At 41.3% G+C, this 14,949-nt stretch overlaps 1 protein-coding gene across 4 annotated transcripts; it reads left to right on the top strand.

Moving 5' to 3' along the window:
• The first annotated feature begins 2,329 nt into the window (after nt 1-2,329).
• On the top strand, nt 2,330-13,749 carry csnk1e (casein kinase 1, epsilon). 4 transcript variants are annotated; one of them, XM_051418294.1, is made up of 11 exons: nt 2,330-2,468; nt 3,887-3,984; nt 4,173-4,283; nt 4,761-4,909; nt 6,844-7,072; nt 7,357-7,527; nt 8,275-8,423; nt 8,609-8,807; nt 8,893-9,038; nt 11,136-11,190; nt 12,298-13,749. In XM_051418294.1, exons 2-10 carry the CDS (start codon nt 3,909-3,911, stop codon nt 11,166-11,168), a joined length of 1,263 nt encoding a protein of 420 aa, XP_051274254.1. In that variant the 5' UTR covers nt 2,330-2,468; nt 3,887-3,908; the 3' UTR covers nt 11,169-11,190; nt 12,298-13,749. The 4 variants fall into 4 exon arrangements, with proteins under 4 accessions (XP_051274254.1, XP_051274253.1, XP_051274252.1 ...); XM_051418293.1 differs by having other exon boundaries at nt 12,295-13,749; XM_051418292.1 differs by having other exon boundaries at nt 11,136-11,201.
• Nucleotides 13,750-14,949: the final 1,200 nt, after the last annotated feature.

The following is a 14,949-nucleotide window of genomic DNA, read 5'->3' as shown; positions in this document are numbered from 1 at the left end:
ATAAGACGTCAAAAATTCGCCACACATTTTCCTTTGCTTGTTTCAGGTTAAATGCCAACCATCTTATGAATTCACATGATCTTCCTGTGCATTGGGACTGTGAAGTCAATAGGACCGTCTAGCGACGTCTCATACGCAGTGAATGGAGCAGTGACTCGGTTGATTTGTGGTGTACTTCTCGCACCCGAAGAGATTCAGAATCTCTCCTCTATTGGTTTGAAATACTAGAAAAGTTCATTTTAAGGTGAAGGCCACAGTTCCTCTGATTCTGGAGCAGCTGCTAATATTTTATGAAGTGAAGTGATTATAAGGCAGAAAAGTAACTCAAGTTCCAGGTTTCCCTCTCATATACAGCAGGAGGAAACATTAATCGAAGTCCACAAACATTGACTCAAGACTGATTTTCTTTTAATCAGTTGTGATTCAAGCCCATAACCTTAACCAGCCGGGCTGATGGTTGATATTCTCTTTCTTTCTCTGAAAATTTGTAAAAGTTTGAAAACTATGTGCATGTGTTGTGGAAAAACACAAATAACACAAATGAAAACTAACTAACTGTCATACACTGTCGTATATGGTGTTTTTATATTGTTTCATAGGTGTTTTAAAAAAAATTATGGTCTATTTGTCAAATAGAAAATACTCATGCGCAGCATAGTTGTGTTTTCTTCAATATTTTGTTCCATAAATCATTTTCTGAGCTGTGCAGCGACAGGAGTTCTTACTGTAAAGTGGTGAGGAAAACACAACATGGAAATTCCTATTGACGATCTGTTAAAATATACAGTGGAAATATATTTTCTGGAGAATATTTTATGACAAGTTAAGCTAACTGTTAAACTTGGAAAGCTGTTTTTTGGTTGTACAGCAGGTTGCTAACATTTAGCCTGCATTAGCCTTCTCATAGCTTTGCAGGAATAATAAATGTTGGGAATAATGTCTTTAAGCGCTACCTTTTACTGACAAATAGCAGCAGGTTTAAGTCAAAAAGATGTTTTGTACAAGTTTAGCTAATTAAGGTTCCACTATGGTTCCTCTATTGTTAAGAGAGAGTAATAAATTACTACATAAACGCAACTTCCACACACTTTTCTTTGGCTTATTCCACATATTTTAAAAGAAACTCCTCGCTGTGTTACTGAAAATACTTATTTGAGTCATCCACATTAAGCAACAAAACATGATCACTTTTTATCAGTAGTTTTTGTTTTGGGGTCACAGTTGCTGAATAATACAAGAAGTCTGCAAAGTCCCCCTCCACTCATAAATATGTGTTTCTCTTCTTGTTCCTACAGTTGGATGTTTGATCTTCACTGTGCTGAATGATGTCTGTATAGAGTTTGACACTAGAAGGATGTTTTCACATTCAGATGCTGAAAGTGGAAGGTTTCTCTGAGCTCACTGAAAATCAGATTCAAGGGCCATTGATATATTTATTTTTAAGAGCATGATTAATGACCTCACAAATAGTTTGTCCTATTCTGGTCCAGTATGCAACTTACACAGTGTGATGTAGAAACTTGAAGCCTCTGGTGCACATACATACCCCTAGAATGGACTTTACAGTGAAGTAGAAGACATCCTAGTGAGAAGAAGTAGATGCCTTTTTAACAATTTTAATGCAGAAATTACACTTAAAACATATCAGACACACATTATTGTTCCAAGCTGACTATTTGTATATGTCTTAAAACATGTCTGGAGGGAATCTTCAACATATATATCACATAATTGTCAAATAGAAAACAAGATATTTGTAGGAACAACCACTAGAGGGTGTTGACACTTCTCCCAGACACAGGTACCCTATATTCACATTATGCATCCTATATGAGAACAAGCATACACAGAACACTGACCCACCCATGCTATCACTACCTCATTGTTCTACATTACACTCATTAATTCATTTGAGAGTGGGTGTATTGGTGTGAATGCATGCAGCTGCTTAAAGCGAGGGGCGTGAGTGCTGGGTGCGCTTCATTCATGCCTGCAAAAAGCAGCAGCAGCAGCAGCAGCGTCGGCGGCTTTAAGACAATCCGGGCATCTCTTCAAGTCTGTGGATGACATCATTGATATTGTCAATGGTGTAAACTGAGAGAGGGCTGGGTGGGGGTGTGTGAGGGGGGGAGAGAGAGCGAGGAGAAGCCACAGAAGACAGAGAGAAGGACCTCAGTGTCTGGTTTCCGCGTTTTTCCAACCCCAATTTTTTTTTTAAAGAAATCGTGACAGTGAGGATCCAGAGTCGCAGGGCTCCTGTCGGATCGGATCTGCTGTATTTTTTCTGTTGGGGGGCGGGGGGGTAGGAGGTGGTGTTTTTAGGGAGTACTTGGGGGGTCGGGAGGGGGGTGCTCTGGGTCACAGATCTCCGAGGTTATGAGCCGTCCGAAGCCGCGTCAGTGCGTCGCTGTCCAGGGTCCTGAGTGAGACAGAGCCAGCGGGGCGACCGCGGAGCCTGACACAACCCGGTGAGGAGGAGGTTGGGGTGGGTAGAGCGGGGGGTGTATGTTGGCTAGTCAAGGTGTCTGGAGGCTTGTGTGTGTGTGTGTGTGTGTGTGATGGTGTGTGTGTGATGGTGTGTGTGAGGTTAGACAAATAAGAGTCGTGTTTGTGCGGAGGGTGGAGGGTGGGGGGCGTTCAGAGGTCCTACCTGTACACGGAGGGTGCGGTTATGGGTAATATCAGCACATCTGATGGTCAGTGTGGGATGAACGGTGATTTTTTTTTTTTTTGCATTCACCACCTCCAACCGCCCCCCCCCCCTCCTCTCCTGGTATCTGGGGCAACTGCATGAAGTACTCTCTGTGAAAATACAACGTCTTGCCTGTTTTTGTGCAGTCCTATGCAGCAGCAGCGGGTCTCAGTTTTGTAACACTGGCAGTGTAGCAGCTCTAGGGGGCTGCGAGGGGGAGAGGAGCTGGAGAGACCTGAGGTAAAGGGTTTGGTAATGTGCAGCAGTGGCTTGCTCTGCCTTATTTTTCCCTGCACAGCCTATGTGGATTGGGGGGGGTTGCATGTAGGTCTACAGTGCAGCCAAGGCTAGAAAAATGAACTTAGTCAGCGTTGAGTGCAATGTCAAACTGGCTTGTGAAGCTCTAACCTCTGTTGGAAAATAAACCTTCAGTCATTTCCCACTTTTAAGTCCCTATTTCATGGCTGTTCAGACAGATAGGGGCTTGGGTGAGGGGAAACGTGACTCATTCAGATTTTTTGTCAGGGGACTCCAGTCAGAAATTGGGAATTTATGCAAATCTCTTGTACACACATAACTAGAGTCCCTTGAAGTGCTTTGGGAAAGAGTGTGTGAGATGCTGATCCAGCTCCCCCCCTGCAGCTCTGAATAAATCATGTTATACAAGTACACGCTCTGTTCTTCTTTGCTCTCACCTTTTCCCCATGCACTTCATAAACACTTCATTGGCCTACATTGTTGTCCTCTGAGATACCAGAATTTATTATCACCTCCTCTGTAGGTGTAATAACTCTAACTCAACAAAACATGGCTGATTGGAACCGGGTGGTTACATTAGATCCTGTGTGTTGAAAAATGTTTCGCTGCCACAGCGGGTTTAGTCACTTTACAGCTGGAAGTGAGCAACATTTTCCTTCCTAGTTCCAGTGATTCAACTCTGCACGCTGCACTACGTCACTGTTGTGGCTCAGTAATTTGCACTTTTCATTCTTTCTCATCTCTCCTGTTGATTTGTCCCAAGCTTCCAGTTTCGTCTTCTTTCATGACACAGCAGCCCCGGGGCTCGTAGCTTTGAGTTCAAAGTCTGCAGTTTTGCACCTCTATCCTTTTACTCTATTGATCACCGGTGATTGATGACAGCTTTGTGTATGTTTGTATCTGTGTGTGTGTGTGTGTGTGTGTTTACCCCTTCAGTGAGTTGAAAAACTCAGGAGCCATGGAGTTGAGGGTGGGGAACAAGTACCGCCTTGGGAGGAAGATAGGGAGCGGATCCTTTGGAGATATTTACCTCGGTGAGAATTTGGACTGTATTAACCTGACACTGAAGCAGTGGATATTACATATATTTATATATAATATATATATGTATATATATATATATATTGTGATCTGTGTTAAATTTCACAGGTCAAAAGACCTTTTTAATGTTTGGGAAATTATTGATATGTTGTAAGTACATCTCTGGTATTTCTCCCATCAGGTTCTAACATCGCTACAGGAGAGGAAGTAGCCATCAAACTGGAATGTGTGAAGACCAAACATCCACAGCTCCACATTGAGAGCAAATTCTACAAGATGATGCAGGGTGGAGGTAAGACGCACCAAGAAGAGTTTCAGGGTTTTGGAAAGCTTAACTAGGGGGCACCGAGAGGCAGGGAAGAGTTTAAGGGGTCGCTAACAGGTATTTATTGTTTCTGAGGGGTATAAACAATGATTACAGTTGTCTCAGAGGCATTGCGGTCCATTTAAAGACCTTTCAGGACGTTAAAGGGCAATTGAGGTGCTTTTAGGGACACCTAAAGGCAACTTTTGCTGGAATTAAGGAGCATTTAAGCTTTATGCTTTTTCAGTTTAGGGTTGTTGAGACATGTTAATAGTTATTCAGGAGCACTCCGGAGTAGTTATGGGAAAAAAGGAAATAAGATTAAAATATAAGCTATATACATTACAATACAACTATCTTATTATATATATTAGCTATACTATCACACTAGTTTCTCACCCCTGTGCTACTGTTCATTATTCTGTTTCCTAACCCTGTGATTCGCTCTTCTCCACTCCTGAACAGTGGGAATCCCGTCTATTAAGTGGTGTGGCGCGGAAGGCGACTATAACGTTATGGTAATGGAGCTGCTCGGCCCCAGTCTGGAGGACCTGTTCAACTTCTGCTCCCGCAAGTTCAGTCTCAAAACAGTCCTGCTGCTGGCCGACCAGATGGTGAGACAGACTCCGGTCAACGCTGTAAAACATAATAGTTCATCAGGGTTTTTTTTTTCTGAGATCCAGAGCCAATAATTACCACACTTGTTGAAGAACCCTCTTGTGGTTAATGAAGGCACCATCAGGTTCTTTATAAAGAGGTTTCTCAGTGATAAACAAAGATAGCTATAGATAATGGAAAGGTACACAGGGAATTATGCAATCCCAGTCATATTTAAAAAGACTACAGTTGTCTAAACTTGCACTGAAGTCAACCTCAGGCTGGGAAGTTACACAGATTTCAATAAATGGATGTGGCTATTTTTAGACTGGAACTAAATGGATCATTTGAAATCGGAGAATAATTCTCATCTAAACCTCTGAAGCTTGTTTCCTGGCTCGAGACAAAGCTTATCCCCTCTATCTTCCACCATTCAGCTCCTCCATAAAAGTCAATTCCAATCTAGGACGTGGAAGCTACGGCAAGAAGGCCTAATCCTTGTCGCAGGGGTCAGCCTGTGGTGTCTTTTATGAGCCTCTTTAATCTCTTTTATGTCATTCTTCAGTCTACAACCGGCACATTTGTTCTTTTTGTCCCATTTTCTCTCGGCCACTTTGACCTCTTTTCCTAATCGTTCTTTCCGCTGTCGTTGTAACATCTTTCCTCTCCTCTCCTTCTCTCTCCCCTAAAGAGGCAGTAACTAAGATTTTAACTGTCCCATAACGTAAAATGACCTCTATATATCTGCAGACGAGCTGATGGAGCATTACCAGTGACTCAACTATTATTTCACTGGGCAATGAGACTCACTTAAAAACTCACTTTCAGTTTTAGACCAAACGCTCTGTAACTATGGGAGCATTAAGGCTTCCAGCAACTCTACCAATCAAGACCAGTAAAGGTAACTAATTATCTGAAAAGTGATAGCTGTTTGTCCGACGCTCAGATCAAAGTACTCACTAATCTGGAAACCTGAGGAAGGATAGATTCCACATTTTCAAACAACAAAACAGATCAGTCAGTTTTTCAATGTTATTCCCCACCGGGTGTTATTTAAATGCATCTGACCACCACCCGGTATGTTTTGGAGCGATACAGAAATGATCAATCCTGCATCAAATAGATGATTTACCAGACCATACCCCACAGTTTTGTTAGATTCAATGAATTCTCTGCTTTGCAGGCAGCCACTGACTTTATTAAATGCACTATGAAAATGATCTTGCCGATATGTGCAACTTGTGTGAGGAAGGTCATCTGTCACTGTAAAAATTTCAGTGCTTTCCATTTTAGTCTCAAAACTTTGTGACTGTAGTTTTGTTTTGCAGTTGTGCGCACAGACTATTTTGTTGGTGCATTCAAGGACACTATGACACTTGAGATATTATAGTTGCCTGCTTAAGGGCAATATTTTAAAATGCAAGAAACACCAACAACACACATACACATACATATGATCCTTCTTACAATGTCAATCTGTGGGTTTTTAGGCTTTATACTCTGTTTTTAGGTTTGTAAAACAGCTCCTGATGGCAACATGCAATATTACATGAGGCTGTTATTATGTAACTGTGGCAAAAGATAAAAAGGATGCTCAACTGATTTTACATATGAAGATCAGTGGACTCGACACCAAGCCTACGTTAGGAACTTGACGTGAGACAGGGAGGGTCTAACTAAAGAGTTGAGTTGCATTATGGGAACTGTAGGATCCAGTGCTTTTGGAGCTTAACTCATACTCAGGACCAAAAGTCAGTACATACACCCTCATTGGCTGCAGTTGAAATTAGCCAGCTGACTTAGACTGGCACATTTACAGAAATGTTGATTAATGTGTGTTACACTTAAAAACTCATAGCATAAATGTATTGTTAATGGGCTACAACATGCAAGACCACTAATACTCTCTTTTAATCCCAAATAAATCCTGTTCCCCATCTCTCCACTCCAGATCAGCAGGATTGAATACATCCACTCCAAGAACTTCATCCACAGAGACGTGAAGCCAGACAACTTCCTGATGGGGCTTGGCAAGAAGGGCAACCTGGTCTACATCATCGACTTTGGCCTGGCCAAGAAATACCGTGACGCCCGAACGCACCAGCACATCCCCTACCGTGAGAATAAGAACCTCACCGGCACTGCCCGCTACGCCTCCATCAACACCCATCTGGGCATCGGTAAGACAGCATACACACAGAGGTTGGCCTACATATCTGTGAATGTGTGTGTGTTCGGCTAACCCTGCTGTGGTTTATGTGTCTGTTCACAGCAGAATGTCAGCAGAATACGTTGCAATATGCATGTTTATTGATCTGGACTGGATTCTCAGGACTGCAGTCCCCCCTTTCCTTGTGTGTCCTTTCCTTTCCTTTCCTTTCCTTTCCTTTCCTTTCCTTTCCTTCTCCTTTTCTTCTTCTCCCCCCTTAAACTCTTTGTCTCCGTTCTGTGTTGTCTCCCACAGAACAGTCGAGGCGAGACGACTTGGAGTCTCTGGGCTATGTGCTCATGTACTTCAACCTGGGCTCTCTGCCCTGGCAGGGGCTCAAGGCTGCCACCAAGAGGCAGAAGTATGAACGTATCAGTGAGAAGAAAATGTCCACCCCCATCGAGGTGCTCTGCAAGGGATACCCCTGTGAGTAATGAAACAAAAAGTGATAACAGGAGAAAGGCCCATTTAAAGAGGGCTTTTATAATGTTTCAGTTAGGTCTGTACCCAACCAAGTCGAATCAGATTTGGCTGTTCAATAAAAGAATTTGACTATTTGTGCCTCCTAACATCCTACATCAGCAGTTCCTGTGGTGGAAACGTGGCTACCTCACATTGTAACGTCTTTATTTGTCACCTGTGACGTGAAAACATCAGATTTCCACACAGTCACAGAAAGTTAAAGTGTGCGTCCTGCTGGGCTGTTGACAGCGGCGTCAGCCAAAGAGTCAATCACAGCAGACGGCAGTAGAGGAGGTTGTACCGCCGACTGGTTCAAAGGTGGTTTAGCCAACTTCACTGACAGTCAGCACCAAAGCACAGAGCGTCACAGCAGCCCGTCAGGTGTCACACTGCCCTCCATTAACTATCACTCTTCTCCACCTCCATCACACTTAGTTTTGCGGGTCGTTGTCATTTTGAGACTCGGTTTGAGACTCGGTTTGTGAGGTTTACAGCTGCTGTGCTGATGCTCTGTGCACAATGACACAGCTAAAAACCAAAAGTGCAGAGATTCGACTGACAAACTGCGAGTCGACTCGGGGTCTTCTCGACTGATGACTCGATTTTGAGGGCAGCCCTAATTTCAGTCACATTTTCTTTTCTCAAAAGGCTCGACACCTCCCCTTGTCTTTGCTCTAAACCTGCTTCTCTTTTCTCTCTTGTGTTTCCCAGCTGAGTTCTCCACCTACCTGAATTTGTGTCGCTCACTGCGGTTCGATGACAAGCCAGACTACTCATATCTGAGGCAGCTCTTCAGGAACCTTTTCCACAGACAGGGCTTCTCCTATGACTACGTCTTTGACTGGAACATGCTGAAGTTTGTGAGTGGCTCATCTAGAATTTCTTCCTGTCATGCTCTCTAACAGTTATAGTCATCAGGACACCGTGAGCGACACACTTTTGCAAACTAGCTCCAGCCTGGAGGTTCAAAAACCTTTTTCATTATATTTTTGTCCTTTTCCTCCAGCATACCTTCATACATCTGCATTGTTCCTCTGTGTTTCAGGGGGCCAGCAGGACAGCGGAGGACGGCGACAGGGAGAGGAGGGATGGAAAAGAGGGTGAAGAGCGGGCGGGAGGAGGACAAAGAGGAGCCGGAGGCCGAGCTTTGCCACCAGGCCCGAACCCTTCAGCCGCCAACAGAGTCAGGAACGAGGCAGATGCTGCTCCATCGAACCCAGCCACCCGCGGGGTCCAGCAGTCAGGTCGGGATGTTGTTTGTGACTTTAGGATGTTTAGGAAGTAACTGTGGGATACAGCTGTAACACGCATTTTTGTGTGTGCACGCAGGTAACCGCTCTCCTCAGGCAGGGAGGGCAGAGCGAGCCGAGCGAGAGAGGAAGGTGGCCATGAGGCTTCATCGCGGGGCCCCGGCCAACGTCTCCTCCTCTGACCTCACTGCGCGCCTCGACCAATCACGCATCACTGCATCGCAGGTAGGAACTGTGGCTTTTTGTGGGACTTTGTTGTGAAGGATGTTGCTGCATGTTTTATACACATCGGTTGCTCTGGATGAGGGTGTTCTCGGCTTATTAGGGAATTCAGATTAAGGTGGAGGTCTAGAGAACACACTGCTTACAAACAGTCACCAGTAGCAAGTGCAAATTACATTTAGAGTTAATGCTCTCCAGATTGAAATATTTCAATAACGGTCAGATTGATTTCCATGATATTCAGCATAGACATTAATCGTCCTAGGAGGAAGAATCCTACTGACTTTGTTGAGCAGCTTATATTTCCTGTAGCGCCATCAGCAGGTCAAAGTTTTGACTTATCCTGTGAAATACCTTAACGTCTACTGAACTCAAGGCTCCCAGCGTTGACTCTTTGTCTTGTTATTTTAGAATTTAACTCGACCATAAATAAACTGCAGAAGATATTGCTCTCTCTTCTTATGTAGCATTAATTGCTTTTTTGTGAATAAAATGGGTCAGGTGGATTCTCATTACCTTGGACTGCTGCCATTGGATTATTTGCTATGCTTGCCACTCATGTTGATACAAATTCATAATTCATAATGCCAACTTGGAAATATTGAAGCACAGAAAACATTCAAACATAATCTACTCATAATTACCTTACCTCCACCAAGAAATTGATATGAAGAGTTTTTTGTTGCTGTGCAGTTTAAGTCTGACGTGATTTAAACACAGAATGGACTAATCCGCCATGGCAAGCTCCTTATGTCCCAAAGCTTCTTGGGAGTTTGTAATTGGACTCTCTCAAGTGCTTCTTCATTCATTAGGCATCATGTCTGCATCCTGCAAAAATTGCAGCAGCCCTTCTAAATATGCAGACTGATTACACTGTGGTTTTAAATCATTATTTAAAGAATCTTACATACACTATAATCATTTGGTGGAGCATATTCAAATAGACAGAATCTCAGTTGAAACTGTACAGACTGAATGTTCATAAATTAACTATAATGTAGACAAAACCAGAAGATTTGAATATTATCCTTATATTGACAGTTCAGTAGCCACTGATTTCACCAGTGAATAAATTGACTTTGTGTTGGTTGTGTTCTGTCACGACCTCTGACACAATATTGGTGGACCCAAATGCACGACTCTGGCACAGACAAAGTTGCAGGGAAAAAAATGACGTTTATTTATGAACAAAATCGCTCTCAAGGAGGATATCAAAAAATGCAAACAAAAGTCAAACTTCAATTGACACATGAAATAACCTGGACTCTGAACTACAACAATTAACGATACTCACTGACTTACTCAACAAGACAAACTGACAAAGACAAAGAGAGACAAGGACTATTTAAACCATGTTTAAGTGAGAACAGGTGAAGGCCATCAGGGGCGGGGCAGACAATTACAAAGGCGGGAAAATCACACAAAGGGAGGAAGTAGGGTTTTGAATAGTGAGGGAAAAGGTGAGTACAGAATGAAACAGGAAGGACTAAACATGAAACACTTAACATGACTAAACTACTCCTGGTCTAGGAGGAGTGTGCTTCTGTTACTTTGTGGGTCGACCTGTCATCTGAATTGTTTTATATGCTAGCAGCGACCCCTGTGAAACTGCTGACAGATCTCAGTTTTAGAGTTATTACAGTTTTGTATTTTTCATTCACTTTTATTTATTTTTCGTTTTTTTAAGTTTTGTTTTCAATTCAGTTAGTTTCCAGAGTGAGTTTGCTCGTTTCAGTTTAGTTTTTATTAGTTTTTATTAAGTGTTTATTTTTAGTTTGACCTAATTGATAAAGACTAAACGAAAGGCATTTCCTGTATATTTTTAATTTGAGTTTAGTTAGTTTTGTAAGTATACAATATTGTTTCAGTTGTTTTCTTTTCTCAAGTCATTAGAAAATTAACAAGTATTAGTTTGTTTTAGTTTTGTTGTAGTTAACCAAATAGTCCAAAGAACTGAAAGTAAATTAACAACTGAGAAAGCATACAGCGTCTGGTCTTGGAATTGAAAAGAATTTTTTAAAATACAGTTCGTTCTTCGTTCTCTCAGTGTCTTCTCCCTTTGATCTGCTTCAAGCTTCTCATCTTTCCCTCCACTCTCAGGTCAGTGTGCCGTTTGAACATCTGGCAAAGTGAGTTCCTCCTGGCTGGCCTGCAGGTCAGTGGCAGGTATGGACATGACACACACACCTATCCATGTCATTTGTCCTTGATGACCCCTGAACCCCCCATCCTTTATATTCTAGTAGATAAAGAAATTGCTGATATTCAGCTAAAATTGTAATTCTGCAGTAATTCAAATCAAAGGAGTGAAGTTCTGCTCATATAACCAGAGTTGAGGTGTTTAAAATTAAATTAAATCAAGTAAAAAGTGGAAAGGAGGAACAACATTTAAAATTTGCTCTAATTGTTGATAATTTTTTTTTTTTACAAGTTGGCATTTTTTCCAATAAAGTGAATTTAGCTTTTCTTATTTCTCTTGAAATCTAAAGCAATCCAGCTACAATTTTTTATTGTGTAATAAATGAGTTTGTTACCATAAAACATTTAAAACTAGTTGGCAATATTTTGATTAAGCCATTCTGAAAAAATAAAAAGTTTAAACATTATTGACCAAATCGACTGAACAAAGGTATTTAAGGGTCGATGATTATGTCAGTAAAGAATTTCCATTTTATAACTCCCTGCAGTTAAAGGATAAGTTTAGTGATACTATGGTGATAAATTAACAATGATCCCTCTAACAAGTATTGTCTGTATATCTAAAGCCTGATATATCTTATTCCTTTGTGCCGTAGAGCTCCATTGTTGTCCAAAAACTATTAAAACATCAGTGACATCTTGCACTGGGAGACTTCATTACCATGAACACAGTAGTTTATTTTGAGTCAACCCCCCCCCCCACACACACACACACACACACACACCGTCCTGCTGCTGTAAATATTGATGAAAATAATATTGACATAAATAGTCCCCAACAGATGCACTATTTACTCCTTTTTGAGCAGTGTTTGCTCTAACTCACAACTTTTAGCCCTTTTAGAGATGAAAGTATATTTGGGACCTGTTTAAAGATTAATGTCTTCAGTAGGAACCAATGGGCTTTGGGCTGAGAGCCACAGACTGGGTAGGGGGAGTTATAAAGTATTGAGAGATAGATTAATGTATGGTTGGTTTTAATGAAAATATTTCCAGTTGGGCATTTTAATGAACACAAAAAGTGAAATGTTCCTTCCTTGCTTTGTTTCTTGCCGTCCAGCAGCTGCAGGGTATCAAATACCCCTTACTTTTCAAATGGATGAATGAAAACATGAATGAGTGGAGGAGGACAAGAGGAGCAGGAGGAGGCATTGCCAGCCCTTAAAAGGGGGATCGAGGCCATCCGTGTGTCTGTCAGTATGCTGCAAGAGCCGAGGGAAACACTGAGAGGATAGAAACCAGTGGGACAAACTAACTCTTGGCTGGGACTGGTTGGTACTGCTTTTTTCGGGGGTTGCGGTCGGAGGGGGAAGGGGGTGAAACAACACACAGGTCCCACCCCTTCTTTACTCATATTCACCTGCCCATCCACTGAGAAGCTCAACTTGCAAAAAAAAACATCCAAGTGCACAAAATGGACTAAATTTCAGTTATTCTGTGATTTACACGTGTGATTACATAAAAAAAAAAAAAAAAAAATCAACTATCAACCTGCTAACGTTCGAGAGCTACATCCGCTGCTTATGGTGTTCTTGATTATAAATAAATATGTAAACAACTTCAGAGACAAACACAGAACAGAAGTGTATTCAGGCCTATAACAGATGAGACAGGGGAATGCTTGAGAATGGACCGAGGAAGAGGATCAGAGGTGAATGTGAGAGAGTCTGTGGATGGGAGCGAGGCTGCTTCTTGTCAATAAATGTCAGTGTCTGTCTGTGTGTTATTGTCTTAAATGTTCGTTTTGCCTTTAGCTTTGCTTTAGAGAGTCTGAGGATGAGTGGGATGGAGGAGGGAGACGTGACTGATGATGAATTAACCATAAATTATAATGGAAAACTAGTCCCTGATTTAAAACTTTGTCTTCTTCAGCACACTTGTGACTGTCTTATGAGAGACTGACATGGAAAACACGCTCAGTGAATGTGAACAGAGAGGGAGGAGGAGGATGAGGAGGATGAGGAAGGCTGCTTTGTGTTTAGGACAGAATAAAAGGGATTGTATGATATGTTAAAGCCTTAGTCCAGCTTGTAACTCCAGGTATGAAAATACTTGAGAAAGTTATAGGAGCTTGGTGGTGAACAAGTCTGGTGTTACATTTGTATTTTTGCTCTTTGCTTTTTTTTTTCTCTCCTTGTTTTATGATACATGTAAAATGTGTAGATAACTTTGACCAGAATGTGACAGATTGTTTTAAGACGGGGCTGGGAGAGAAAGAGTACTGTTTACTTCCTGACGGCCTTGGGGAGGGGGAAGTGAAGCAGAAATTTTTACCAATAACCTTTAGAGTCTGCCACAAGTGTGTGTGTTTTGGTTTCCCAAAAACAAGGGCAGGCAATGACAGAAAGGTTCTTGTTAATATTTCAAGGTTTTGACCCGGGGCCTGTCAGGATGGACAGGTGTCACCGATGAGAGTGAGCTGTCTGATGTCCTGTACATTTCTTTACCATGCTTCAACTTTATTACTATGATATTTGTGTATATTTTCTGAATCAATAAAAATATACACAGCTTACACAGACTTCTGATTGTATGTTTCAGTTGATTATAACCATTGTTATATATTATTTGATACTAATTATACTTTATTTTTCTAATATCTCCACCTTACATACATCTAACCCTTAACCCCTTTGAAATTCCATTTTAAACATCCTGTTTATATATGTAAATTAGGGATGTCCTGATCCACTATATTGAGCTCTAATGACCCGATCCGATCCATTGTTTTAGGCCGGCTGCTTTTACTCACAAAGCTTTCATGCACAGTGCAGCCATCGTTGAGTCTCTGTCCAACTCTCCACCCTGAGCTCTGTGTGAGTGTGAGAGAGCAGGAGCAGCCCCACCTGCTGCAAAGTTTCACTGCTGCCACACTCAACATGATACTGCAGGAAAACAAAACATCAACGAACAGCTTGGATGCTGGCTTTTTTTTCTTTTTCTTGATGCAATGCAGAACTATTTAATTGTCAAGTATACATTGGATTTATTAGGATGAGGAGCTAGAATAACATCATGGGACATCCCTAATATAAATAGTACTTTGTTTATATATGTAGACTTATTAACTTGATTTTCTTTCAAAAATGTTTTGGGCATTTTAGTTTATTAGACTATTCTAGCCAGGGACATTATGATTACATTTTAGACATCTTAATTTTCATTTACTTCATGGTGTTATAATTCTGCTAGGGTTATTTTATGGTGTTTTATATCGTTACATTGTGTTTCTTTTCTTTTCTTAAGAAAGGAATCATTGCATCTGCATCATGCAGCAGATTAAAAGTCCTTTTCATAACAGATATTTAACATGTCATAGCAGGAAAGCCACAGGTGTACAGTAATTAATAACAGTAATAAATTATGGCTTCATTCCATTTAAGTTTCCAAGTTCCAGGGCCCTTGTTCTCTTTGGCTTCCTGGTAATGGAATAACTCACTATGTCACTTTAATGGGACCTAGCCATCCTTAATTAAGGTTATAAGTTACACCTGTGCTTTTCCTGCAATGACAAGCCAACGTGTCAAAAGGTCTGTATAACACCTTTTTATAAAATGGCGTTAAGAAAACATATAAAAGAAACACAACATATACAAAAACAACATAAAAAGACACACAAATAGGGTTTTTGAAGGAATAAAAAAATAAAACAGAAGTAGTGCTGTACAAGAGTTCCAAGTTAAACTTAATGAAATGCAGTGTCTTAATTACAAGT

Source organism: Dicentrarchus labrax, unplaced genomic scaffold (assembly GCF_905237075.1).
Source record: "Dicentrarchus labrax unplaced genomic scaffold, dlabrax2021, whole genome shotgun sequence".
Taxonomy (NCBI): domain Eukaryota; kingdom Metazoa; phylum Chordata; class Actinopteri; family Moronidae; genus Dicentrarchus; species Dicentrarchus labrax.
Note: the sequence above shows the minus strand (reverse complement) of the source record. Positions and strands in the feature narration are given on the sequence as shown.